At 42.8% G+C, this 13,701-nt stretch overlaps 1 protein-coding gene across 3 annotated transcripts in view; it reads right to left on the reverse strand.

The window, feature by feature from the left end:
• The window catches only part of CORIN (corin, serine peptidase), a 274,799-nt gene that overhangs the window by 233,125 nt on the left and 27,973 nt on the right, over positions 1 to 13,701 (reverse strand). For all 3 annotated transcript variants that reach the window (XM_090035881.1, XM_090035880.1, XM_090035879.1), the window contains exon 2: positions 10,779 to 10,923. In XM_090035881.1, coding sequence (XP_089892007.1) covers positions 10,779 to 10,923 — 145 coding nt within the window. The remainder of the gene's footprint in view (positions 1 to 10,778; positions 10,924 to 13,701) is intronic.

The following is a 13,701-nucleotide window of genomic DNA, read 5'->3' on the forward strand; positions in this document are numbered from 1 at the left end:
AGGCATAGTAGAAAGCCACACTGGGCCAGGTCCTGCCACACAGCTCCTCCCCGCACACATCGTGGGTCCGGCAGTGCTGCCACTGGAGGCAGGACCTGGCCCAGCATGACACCTGGTCTCTATGAGTGGTGTGGGACCCCAGGCAACAGAACAAGTGGTCTGGGGCTGCCTGAAGGCACACGGCCCCATGCTGCACTGCACCGCACCAAGCTGAGCCAGACCTGCCATGAGCAGCACAAGTGGCACCAGCTTGGGGATGTGCCATGCAGCTGGGGGCTCTGGCTGCAGTGGGCCCTGAGCAGCAATGGCTGCTGCTGCGGGGGTGAGTTGTGGGCCCTGTGGGGAGGGGCTGGGACCCTGAGGGTGGCAGGTGGCTAGGACAGCTGGGACCCTGCAGGGGGGGACTGAGAGCTGGCAGGAGCAGGGGCTGAGACCTGGTGGGGAGGTTGAGGCCCTGTGGGGGGAAGCTGTGGGCCCTGTGGGGGGAGGGGGGCAGTCCATGTGCTCTGCGGAGGGGCTACACCCTGTGGGGGGGCAGGGGACCCACGCCTCCTGAGCAGCCCCCCCACACAGCCGCCCCAAGCCCACAGTCCCCTCACAATCCACCCACAACATACACATCCCCAAAGCCACCCCTAGATGTGCCTCACCCACATAACCAGCCTCAAACCACAAGCCCCATACCCCTGCAAACCTCACCCCCACAAACCCTACACCCATCCACAAACTCCTCCAACCCCTCCGCTCCAAATTGCTTTACACTTGTAAATATATTAATAAAACATTGCCCAAATATATCAATAAAACATTGCCCTCTCTCTATATAGTGGTGTTTCATTTTAATAGCAGAAGAACACTATTTTGGGTATTTTAATGAGAGAATTTGGGCTGCCCAGATGGCAGAGCAGGGGTACCACATCTAGGTCTGGCAGGGACACAGCCTTGGGGCTACAGATCCAAGTGGGGAGAACCTGTCACAGGTGGCAGCAAGTCACAGCCAGGCAGCAGCCCCCACTGCCAGACTGCTGCAGTGGGTAGAGGGTGCAGGAGCCACTCCAAGTCAGAGCTGTTGCAGCAGTCCAGCTGGCACAGGGTGCTAGTGTCCCCATTTATCAGCTGGACCGGCCTCAGAAGCTCCTGGGGACAAGCAGCCCTGAGCTCCTTGCCAGGACATATTTTTGTACTGCTGGGGCCAGCACAGGTGGCTGCAGATCTGGGAGATCTGTTGGGGCAGGGTTATTTTGCCCCAACAGGCACAACTCTCCCCACACCAAAGTGCTTATCCAGGCACATGTGCTGAGGCAAAAATCCCCAGCTCAAATTTCTGCCACTCATGTTTGTGCTACTGCAAGCGCACGTGCCTGCATGTGTGCATGCGCCCTAAGTGTCTGTTTTTCCATCAGTACGTATTCATCATTTTCTAGGAGTTTGGATTTGGAACACTTTGCTGTTGTTTCATTGTTTCACACACAGGTAAAAATTTCCAGCTCCAAATTATCTCAGCAGCAGCAGCCCCTAACAGATCCTTCTAGTCAGACCAGACAAGAAGAATGAATGTGCAGTGATTGTACAATTACAGTAATAATGTGACTTGCTTAAATCTTAGCAAATGCCACCTAGCCTCCTCAAAAATTATTTGTAATTTGTTGTAGGTTTCTTTTACTGTTATTTCTCTCAGACCAAGTAAAGGCATTGCCTCTTGTTAATTATTATAGTACTATGTTTCAGTTTCAGACTTAAGGAACATTAAGTTTAGTCTTTAAAAAAAATAAAAATGTAATTTTTTTCCCCAATGTCTCAGAACTCAAAAATAGCTGAAAGTATATTGTTTACACTCTCCTTCCTCTTTCTTCAGCTTCTGCCTCCCCTTCCTGCTCTGTCAAGAAAGCCATTTTCCAAATAATAAACTAAGCCTGGAAATTGCAACCAAGAAGTGGAATGGATCAAGGAGTTAGGAATTTAAAAGTATTAAAATGATTATTTTTATATATAACATTCAAATGCAGGGTGGGAACATTGCTGATGGACTGAAACCTCTGGCCTAGATAGATGTTTGGACAAGGGAAAAATAAAGTTATTCAACTGCCCTATTCTATTCCCAGTCAGGTTTTACTTCATTCCCAGGTTTAAGTAGAATTCTACAGATTTCTTCTCATCACTTAGCTATATTTTTCTAATACTTACTGATTTTCCTCAAATACTTGCATACTTACTCAATCTTTTTCTCTTTCATATATTCACAATTTCTAGTTCTCATTTTCTCCCTTTCTTAATTGATAGTATAATTGTAAAAGCCACTGTGCTGAGAATAAGTCTAAAGATACTATGCGATATACATGAGAATAGAAAGAAAGACTAGATAGTGGGAGTTAGCATGCCCTCACTCAGTGGCTTTGGATTCCTTAAAGCCTTATTTAAAAGTCCATGGTCCAAACAAAGCAAAAAGCAAAAAATTGTAAAACAAAAAACATAAATTAAGTAAAAAGGAAAGTAAGAAGGTTGGTATCATTGCTGAAACAAAGTAATGGTTCTTGGAATCATATTGTATGTACAGTTCCATATGTCCAAATTGTTGGGTTTATTTTCAACTTGAGCTTTACTTTAGTATTACTGAAGCTTCTAATAATTGCATCTTTTGTTTTATAACTCATTATAAGTTCTTATAAGGATTTTTATTTCTAAATAACTTGGTTATTATGTCAATCTAAATGGAATGCTTAGACATACCCAAACATGCCAAGTTAAACTAGAAGTGGGAGTTAACAAAATAGAGAGGTCTAATGAAGTGGAATCTATGAACTGATCAGATAAACAGAGAAAAGACATAGTTCTTGATTGACTACTGAAAATACTCAGTAGTAAGTAGTCAATAAGGCCCCTGGTGCACGTTATGTCTCTGGCATGATTAAGGTGTTAATCACACCAGAAATAGCAATTGGCCACACATGTTCCTAGAATTTATGGCACCATACAAATCACAAAACTGCCACAAAGATATTACTCAAGAAACCATAACCTGAATGTACAGCATGCCATGCAGGGACTGCCCCAGAGCAGTCCTGATCAGCTAATCAGTGGCTGGCAGGGAATGCCCCAGGACTCAAATCCCAGGGTGGTGCCTGCCAGTTGATGGGAGACCAGGACCTCACAGGGGCTCCAACTCCAGAACTGTTCCAATCAGCTGATCATTGTTTGGCAGGGACTGCCCCAAGGAATCAAACCAATCCCAGGTCAAACCCTAGGGCAGTCTCTGCCAACCAACTGCAGATTGTGACTGCCTCAGAACTCGAGTCCAGGGGCAGTCCTGATTTGCCAATGATCAGCTGATCACTGGCCAGCCTCAGAGACCACAGCAGGGCTCAAATGGGACTGTAGGTGCCTGGAGCCAGCCAACAATCAGCTGATTTTGGAGCACTCAACCTGCCAGTGCAGGGGGAGCCTGGGATCATAATCATCATAATCCCAGGCTTCCCCTGCACTGGCCATATGGAGTGATTGGGATCTGCTTCCAGTCCCATAATCATACTTCCTGCCATATACAGTAAAAGCTCCATTAGCCAGCCCCTTACAAACCGGCATGCTCTATTAACCGGCATGCTGGCTTGTAAGGTAAAGCACAACCGGAAGCGCTTCCAGTTTCTCTGAGCCCCCACAGGCCGGGGCAAAGCAGCCTGTGCAGGGCCTGCCTTCCTGGCTTGTGGGCGCCACGGGGCCTGCAGGAGGGGTGTCACCGCCCCAGATGCGGCGGGAGAAGCGGCGGCCCGACCCAGCAAGGATGCCTGTTCGAGCCGTTGAACTAACCAGCATATTTTGTTATCTGGCATCCCCCAGGCAATGCCAGATAACAGAGCTTTTAGTGTACTTGTGGCATGGCAGGAGATGCAGGTGAGACTGGGGATCAGATCCCACTGTGCTTGTAAGTAAATGTCTGTCAGGGTCCTAAGTCTAATTGGTATCTCTTCAGCATGGCCAGCTCCTATATGGAACTATGCAAAATGAGACACACAGGGCAAAGGCCAGAAGGCAGTTTGAAGGCAGGAATGTGAGGTAGCAATGGCTAATAGTCAATGGGTGGGTGTTGGCCTTTGTGCAGTGTTTAAACTAAAATCTGCCAGGATAGCAGAACTGCTGGGTATTATGGCTCCTTTCAGACTCAGTCACAAATGCAAAGGAACTCAATACTGGGCCTGGACCTTTTGAAATATTTAGATCATTGCAGCACAATTCATTTGGAGAAATGCACTGAGACCATGCAGAACTCAGCACAGAAAGTAGTGGCTGATTAGACAGAATGAGATCCTAACAAGAAGCATATAATCTCCTCCAAGAATTCCAGGGAGAAAAAGTTTCCCAAAAAACCTAATATTGCCCTGTAAGCCCCTAAAAAGCTGTATATTATTGTATATAATGAGACCCAGAATGGCTCCCACTCATTCAGGTGGAGGAGTTTATAAATACTCCTAAAACCACTGTTTTCATAGGGTCCTCCCCTTCTCCTGTGCTTGAGATTAAAGAAGAACCAAGTTTTAAGAGCTCATTGCAGGATTATCGTAGTAGCTCATTTTTGTGCTACATTGGCCAGGGTGGGTGGATGGGATGTGTGTGCACACGTACTAGTGGGGGAGGATAAGTTTGTTTGGGTTTTTTAATTAATATTGCCTTCTGAGGAGTTCATAGACCCAGAGGGTAGGTTGCTTGGTTCAGTTGTGGATTCATTTTGTTATAACTTAGGAATTGTCCAGTTCAGATAATCAGTCGCTAAACAGGTGGTCACTAGGTAGCCTAATTAAATGGTATTCCTATTACCTTGTCATTCTTGCTACAGTGTCCTAGACAACTTAGACTATGTACCTTCCCTAGCATAAATAAATGTAACATAAGCCAAAGAACATGACTTGTACCTCAAGCCCCTGAGTGCACTCTTGCAATCTACAGCAATGTTAACTAATCACTTTGTGTAGCTTAGCCTAGCTATACTGACTCTCCAAGATAAATACTTGTCTCAGCTATTAAGTCAATGTGTTCACATGCCAGACTACCAATTCTCCACTGGAGAACCAAAAAGATCAACTCTTTGTATAGCCCAAGTCAAACATCCATCTTAAAACAACACTTTTCTGGTAAACCGCATTTCCACCACTGCAGATATATTAACAGGGATGGGGACCTAAAATTATTGTAAAAATATCATTTTGCTGAAGGGCATCAAATGCATGCTATTGTGCATGGATACAATATTATATGTTGCTTGTCTGACAAGCAAATTCATTTGATGCGGTTCTGCCAAGTGGTCCTATGACAAAAAAAATTATATCTGAGCTACAAAATCGCTGAAGTATATGGAACCATTCTTTAGGCATGTCACAAGACCTGTCTTCATTTTTATTACATACAGTGATAATACATTAAACAAATACATAGTTGATGATTATCACAGGAGATGGTGGAAGACCACATTAAACAGAGTTTATAGGAAGCAAAATGCTGTATCTATGCACAATTTTAAAGATCCCATTTCTTTGAATCTGTTAATAAACATAAAACTATTTTTGTTGCACTTCAATAAATATCAAACGCTTTTTGTTTAAGGGTTTGCCATTACAAAGCATCTATGACTTTGTGGTATTTTGCCCCATTTAAATTGCTCATATTCAATTCAGAAATGAGTCAATTTTAAATAATAAGCCTCTGAGTAGGTCTAGGATATTTGACATCTCAAAGAAAAAGAATGACAGTTTTCCCTGATTCTTCTGACAAATATGCTTGTTTTCAAGCCAGGAATATTTGCGCAGAATGACACTACTCAAGGAGTAAGGAGCTATTCAATGCAAATAAGGGCTTTTGGACAGCACCCATAATTGTACACGCAATCTTAAATAAAAAATGATTTCCATGTTTTATATTTTAGTCTACTCTAAAGAGCTATTAAAAACCCTTTATTAATAACTGCTCATTTTTCTTGGAACTAATCTAAAAGAAATCCACTTTAAATGGCTTTACTTCTATCCGCTGATATTTTTAGGAGAAAAATGAACTAGTAAATGCAATATGTTCTATTAAAAATGTAAACATACCTATTGAAAGTAAAATGTATTATGTCTGAATTCCAAAAACTCAGTAAATAATGATACAGGAGTTCAGGATCAGGATAGATGCACATACTATAAAGAACCCAGAAAGCTGTTCTAAATAGAGCACTTAATTTTATTTTCTCATTTTGATGGCTTCCAAACTTCTGTCTCTGCTTATTTTTCTGTGTTATGAGTAAGAAGCATTCATACTGTATGATGAACCATAAAGTAAATTCTATCGAGTCTCTCCAGTTAAATTTAACTGTATGAACTGACCCTGTTGGATCATTCTATGAACATCTACCCTCCCTTTAAAAGTTACCTTGCAACTAAACATCCTTCAGGACAACAAGAAAATAAAATCCAATTTTGAGAGATGCCAATTGTTCTCAGTGCCCATTGACATCAATGGGAGTTGTAAGATACCAGCACCACATGATATCCAGCCCTCTGTTGCCTTCAGAGTGAAATTGCTTAGGTAGATCTACAAATCAGCCTATAAGGCTAGGGACAGACATTACATATAAATCAGTTTAAGTGATCAGAAACTGGTTTAAACCTGTAACAGAACAGATGTTCAGTGCATATAAACCAGTTTGAAAATGGCTGAAACCAGTTTGAGATAAACCTGGTTGTATGTAGTAGCAGATTTAACTGATTTGTCTCAAACCAGTTTATGCAGTGTCTGTCCCAGGTCCCTTGCTGGTTTAAGTTAAATCAGAGTCCCCCAGCATCCCAGCATGCTCTCTGGATTGGGCGGAGCTTGCTGCTCCACAGCAGGGCTGGGCCCTCTCCTCTGCTCCCTGGCTGGAGCTTGACACAGACTTGCAGGCACAGCAGGGTCTGCTGGCTTCACCGTGCCCTGCCCCCTGCCCCACTCACTGATGAAGCAAAGATCCCTGCCTCCTCTCGGCCACAACAGGGACCATAGCCAGCATGTGGACTGCTAGCTAATGCCGAGAGGTGTCTGTGTGTGTCTCTCTCTCCAATTTCACTGGGATAGGCAGACAGAACAGTGACCACTTAGGGAGTTTAGAGCTAATTAACAGGTCAGCTAGTAAACTGTTTAAGAAGTTTGAAGTAATGTGGAGAGTGGTTATTGTTTTGCTAATCGGGTGATAAAGACTGTTATCAGCCCCACCACCAACACCACCACCTCTGCTGGTTTGCTCGCCTGTCAGTTTGCTGCAGACAGTATGAGGAAGCAGGGAGGGAGATTGAAAAGCTCCGTATCATCAACTGATGCATGCACTGCACACACATCCCTTGCCTCAGTGCTAGCCCAAGGCTGGGGGCTGGCAACACTCCTGCCCCTTGAGCAGCCAGTGGGGAAAAGCCTGGGAATGTGCAGGCACACAACCCTAATGACAGAGTCCTGCCTGGGCCTGGCCATGCCCCCCTCAGGTCAGCTCCCCGCAGAAGAAAAGGGAGTGCTGCTCTAATGCCCCCCCTCCCCCCCGCTTCTAGCCTGAGCCACTCCAGGCATGTGCCTGAATTTCCTGTCCAGAGAGAATGTCTGTCCTATTACAAACTGGTTCAGCCTAGCCAGGGTAGACTAACCTGAAAAGATTGAATCAATTCAGGCTCAGGCTTTTTGAATGTCTGTCCCTAGCCTAACAGGCTTGAACAAAGAACATTCTCAATTTCCTACTCTTGCTTTCTTCTCTAATTTGACCCAGTCACTCAACAAGCAAAAACTTCAGATTAGTCTAAAAACCAGATTTCCTCCACAGGAATTCCAGCAGGTCACTGCCTCTACTTCAACATGTGAGAACATTTATTGAAAAGCACCCTCCTAACAGATTCACAAATGTGCAGTATGTCTGGCAAGCAATGGAGAGAAGTACAAGCATGGACAAAGAGTGGCAAAATTTTAAAAACTTTAAGAAATACTTTTCTGATTTCTGCAGTGGGGTCTTTAAACTAAATGTGGTCTTTTATGTACAGAATCTAAGAGTATTCTTACATGTGCTGTGGAATGCAGTGCTGAGCACTTTAATAGCGAGCCGTGCTAATTAAAAGTGCCTACGTCTCACTTGTGTCAGAATCCCTGCACTGAAAAGAATGGCAGTGGAACACTTTGAACTAAATCTCACTGAATGTGTTATATTTCAAAGCGTCCCACCACCATTTTTTCAATGCGAGGACACGCGGGAACGCTGATACATGTGACGTGGAAGGCTGCTGGAGTGCATCAATTTCCATGCTCCAGCAGGCTCAATTAATCAAGTCTGCTCTGATGCACTGGGTTTCCAAATATTCATTATGTGGGGTTTTTTGTATGCAGATATTATGATATTATATTACAACATATTATGACCCAATATTTCAAGGTGACTACTGATTTGGGGTGTCTTACTTTGTAGGCATCTTTAAAAGGTTTGATTTAAGAGGGTGAGTACCTAGGACTTCTGAAAATCCTAACATGGCTCAAGTAGGACACTTCAAATTACTAGAATAGATATGTACTTTTCCATCTATTGTTCTTTCCATAAAAGGAAGACTTAGCATATGAACATAGAATAATGGAGCTTGAAGAGGTTTTGTTCTTTCTTCACAAAAGGACTTTTTCATTTCCTTAGAAAAGCAAATCTAACACAGGTGAAAAATCAGAGTTGACAGCCCTGAAAACTTTTAAATACTCCATTTCATCTAGTGATAGATACAGCATTGATTACATGGATGCAATCATTTATACAGAGCAAGTTTACCTACATCTCGCCATAATGTACCTTACCCTGACCTGAAAGAAACACATCTAGCGCTGACCAGGTAATTCATGTGCCTTGCCCATGAAATTCCTGGCTCATCTGCTAAGGGTTCAAGGAAGGGTGCTAGTTAATACTACCAACAACAAATTGATTTCTCTAGTAGGTCTATGTGGAACTGGATTCAAATCATGCACTCATTTCATATACTGTACACACTCATGTCACATCATACCAACGTTACCCTGTAAGAGTCTGTTGCTACTGATCTGTGCTGAATTTCAATTAATAAACTGGACATAGCCTAATTCAACTCTCAGTATGAGTTATGTTATGCTGACCTTCTGCACACTTTAAGGATCTCCCTAGGATTTGTTCATTTATTTCTGTCAGACTTTAAAAGAACCAGCATGGTGTCATCAGTGAACTTAAAACAAAACCACTCTATTTTCTTTAGGAGAAAATAAACTGTAGCAGTCACCATAATTCCAAGCTGTAGGGAAATTCTAAAGGAATCTATGATCAGGCCTTCAGTAGAGGGAGTTAAGTTTGGGAGTCCTTTCTGAGAAATTTTCTTTTATTTTAACATTTTCTCTGTCTTCATAATTTATCTGTTCTTTTATTGTAAGTTTCCCTGATCCTCTTTTGGGGAGAGTGACAAATACATTTAATAAATACATAAAAATAAAACTATGCCTGGTCCAAAGTGCCAGGTCATCTCCTGCTCATGCTGGATTTATGCAGATATAATTCCATTGACATTAGTGGAGTCATCTGATTTTTAACAGTCACATAAAATAAGAACTCCATACCTCTGCCCAAGGGTGGGGAGGTGCTAGATTTCATAGACATCAGGGCTGGAAGGGACCTTGGGAAGTCATCGAGTCCAGCCCCCTGCCCCAATGGCAGGAAGTCAGTTAGGGTCAAAGGATCCCAGCAAGATAAGCATCCAAACACTTCTTAAAGGGGTCCACAGTAGGTGCTTGCACCACCTCTAGAGGGAGCCTATTCCAGGTGTTGGGGGCTCAGACAGTAAAGAAGTTTTCCATTGCATCAAGCCTAAAATGGTCTTGGAGGATTTTGTGACTGTTGATCCTTGTCATCCCTTGTGCCGCTCTGGTGAACAGGTGTTTCCCCAGATCCTGATGCATAACCCTGATGTACTTATAGGCTGCCACCAGGTCACCCCTGAGCTTGTGCTTTTCCCGGCTGAAGAGTCCCGTGGCTCTCAGCCTCTTTTCATAAGGCCTATTTTCCTGCCCTTTGATCATGTGCATGAATGTCCGCTGGACTCTCAAGTTTCTCCACATCCTTCTTGAATTGTGGAGCCCAAAATTGGATGCAGTACTCCAGCTGCTATACAGATACTTTCCCCTAAGGAGGAGATTGAGTGTGACAGACAAATATATCTACTTTCTATCTTCTTTCTCATTCAGTCCAGGGCAAAATATATGAAAGATTCAAATGGGAATCAGGAAAATAAAAGGGAGGTATCACATTTCATAATTGTCTGACTTAACTGATCTTTATCTGCTCCAGCTTGTTGTCATTTTATCAATAGAACTCAAATGTTAATTTTCAATCATTACACTCATTAGTGTAGTGTTTCGGCTTACCCATCACAAGCCAAATGAAAGGACCAGCTCTGACAAAGTCTTGTTGCAAATCACCATTCATAGACAGAGTTGAGGAAACAGATTCATGAATTTGCCAGAACCTTAAGTGCTAGCTAGTTAGATACTATTCAGTTTTATGTCTGCCCATGCTAATTACTTTGATTGTATGACATTTAAGATGGCTAGTATTTTTAGTACAGAAAAATGCAATAATTGTTTATATCTTTCCACACTTCTGCAATTTGAATTGGCAAAATGCTAAATTACAAATATGTAGTTCAAGTATTAAGCCAGGCAGTATCACTGATACAGGTATAGATATACTACTAATTCTCTTTTAATTCTAGAAGTATATTAGACTGAAATTGCAGCATAGTACTCACCTACAAAAGTAAGCAGGATCACCAACAAAAGGATAAGAGCACAGATGCATGGAATCAATATTAGTAGCAAAAGTCGAAGAAACTTGGCCGAAGCCAGCTTCTGAGAGCAACCATCCCCCATGTTATCTTCATCCGTTCCCAAGACCTGAAGCACAGAAGAGCAAAATGTTATAATTTTGGTGTAATTCATTAACTCCATATGATATGTTTAAAGCCTAGCACTACCCAAGGCACCCAACAGCAGTAGCACAAAGTATATGCAATAAATGTATTTAGGTCATAATTGAAAGACAATCCATAAATTTACACTAACCTGTCAACAAATATAAACAAGATACATCAGCCATACATTTGGCTCACACTTTGGTATCTTAGACGTTATAATTCTACCAGTATAACTAAACCTCTCTGCTGAAGTACATGAATGCCTAGGTGTAGATAAATGCATTGAACTCTGAGACATAAAATACAGACCAAATTGTAAACATTGCTTAAAATTGTAAGCAATGCTGCTTACCTTGCCCATGTGTGTAGGGAGTAGTCCTGTTTGAAAATTTAAGAGTTGCTAATTAGTGAACGGGCAAGTCAGTCTTTCCAGATGTATATTATCCAGGAATCTTTTAACCTATTATAAATCCTGTTAAACCCCTCAGTGCTTGTGTACCATGCTGTTTTCTCATCTTCAAAGCACTTTGAACTCCTACTATTTCTCACAGTACAATGCATTTAGTGGAGTCGCATCATACGTGCAGTACAGTGGAGTCGCATCATATGCACATTTAACTTACGCGAATTCAACGATACACGCTTGGCAAAAAATAAATAAAAAAATAACAATTTAAATAGTGCAGGTGATTCCACCCACCATTCCACTCAATGAGCATATGCCTCAGAGTGAGCATGAGATAGAAGATGTGAATCTGCTGTTCCCTCAGTCAGTCTCAGTTCCCGCATGCCTCTCATAGTGTGAGCATCTCATCGCGCTGAGTGTGATTCTAGTGTTTAAAGACACACATTTTTCATACAACAAGGCCCCTAAATGCAAGCTAACTACTTTGTCTGGTGCTCAACCAAAGAAACAGCAATGTGTTCCAACACTGGAGGAAAAACTGGCTGTGTTGGATTTATTGAGAGATGGTATGTCGGCCTCCAACGTGACACATAAATATTTTGACTATACACGATTTTCGCCTTACGCGCTGACTTTAGAACCTAACCCCCCGCATAAGATGTGACTCCACTGTACTCTCTAAAACTGCTATTTTTATTTCCACTATAGAAATTGGAAAAATGAAGAAATAGAAGGTTTAAACCAATTTTCTGAACTCAATGGCACTATTCAAAGTATAAAGTTAAATATATACAAAAAATCTTTGTAGGATTGAAGCTTAAATATGTAGTTAAACTGTCAAACATATATATGAATACAAAGCACCTTGTATGCCAAAACAGAATTCAGGGCTATGCTCCAGTCTACTGGAAAAATACTGTAATTTTTAAACAGCAACACAACAAATTATAAACATGTGTTTAAGAGGAAGATGGAACAGTTGTTCTGAAAAAGTTATTTTCCATTTTAAGTACATAATCCACATTCAAAGAGTATATTAAATGTCTTAATTTGTATTTACTTGCAAGATTCTAAGGAATATACCTCCTTGGCTTGCACTTGCAAGGAATCAGTTAGAAAGGCCAAAGCAGCATTAGAACTCAGGCTGGCAACAAAAATTAAGGACAATAAAAAGTCCTTCTTCATGTATATAGGGAGCAGAAAGAAGGCGTAGAGCAGCATAGGACCCCTACATGATATACAGATAGGAGGAACATAGCAGAGCTCTTCAGTGAGTTTTTTGCTTCTGTATTCTTGAACTCGGATCAACAAATTTCCCAAACGCATTACTGACAGAAGCAGGAGAAACACCAGCCCACCAACTGTCAGTGCCAACCTAGTAAAGAGACACTTGAAGGGGCTGGATGTGTTGAAATCAATGGGACTGGATGAGCTCCATCCAAGGGTGCTGAAAGAATTAGCCAGTGTCATAGCAGAGCCACTGGCACATCTGTTTGAGCAGTCATGGTGCCCAAATGAAGTCCCAGAGGACTGGAAAGGGGCCAATGTGGTCCCTATTTTCAAGAAGTGGAGGAAGGAGGATCCGGGTAACTATAGGCTGGGTAGTCTCACCTCTATCCTTGGGAAAACCCTTGAAAAAATTATCATGGATCACTTTTGTAGGCACCCAGTGGGTAATATAATGCTGAAGGGCAACTGTCACAGGTTCAGAGCAGGTTGATCCTGCCTGACTAACCTGATTTCTTGCTATGACCAGGTTACTAAAAGCTTAGATGCAGAAATGGAGGTAGATGTCATCTACTTGGACTTTAAGAAGGTCTTTGACATGGTATCTCATCCTATTCTTATAAACAAATTGAACAGATGTACCATAGATGACCAGAGGCAATGTGTAGGGGGTGCACCCCCTGAGAGCGCCGGTGCATCTGCTGACTGGCCGCGATTGCCACTTAGGCAATGGGCAGTGGGGGCAGGAGTGCTGGTGCCCCCCCTGCAACCACCAGCTGGGGAGTGGTGCGGCTGTAGTGATCGGACATTGCCACCCCCAGTCAGTGAGATCGGCCGCAGGGGGACCTCCTCCCTGGTCCCTAACTGGTCGCTTGGGGGGCATGTTCCTCCCCTGACTAAAGCAGCACAATTCACCCAAGATGACTAGACAGTCATGTGTGTGGCAAATTGGCTTAAGGGTTGTACCCAGAGAGTGGTGGTGGACAGGTCGGTATCAACCTCAAAAGATGTGGGCAGTGGGGTCCCCCCAAGGCTCAGTCCATTGGGCCAGTGCTGTTCAATATCTTCATCAGTGACCTGGATGAGGGCATGGAAAGCACTCTGTCCAAATGCACAGATGACACC

The sequence above is a fragment of the Crocodylus siamensis genome, chromosome 2 (assembly GCF_052110815.1).
Source record: "Crocodylus siamensis isolate JL-2025a chromosome 2, ASM5211081v1, whole genome shotgun sequence".
NCBI classification, from domain to species: domain Eukaryota; kingdom Metazoa; phylum Chordata; order Crocodylia; family Crocodylidae; genus Crocodylus; species Crocodylus siamensis.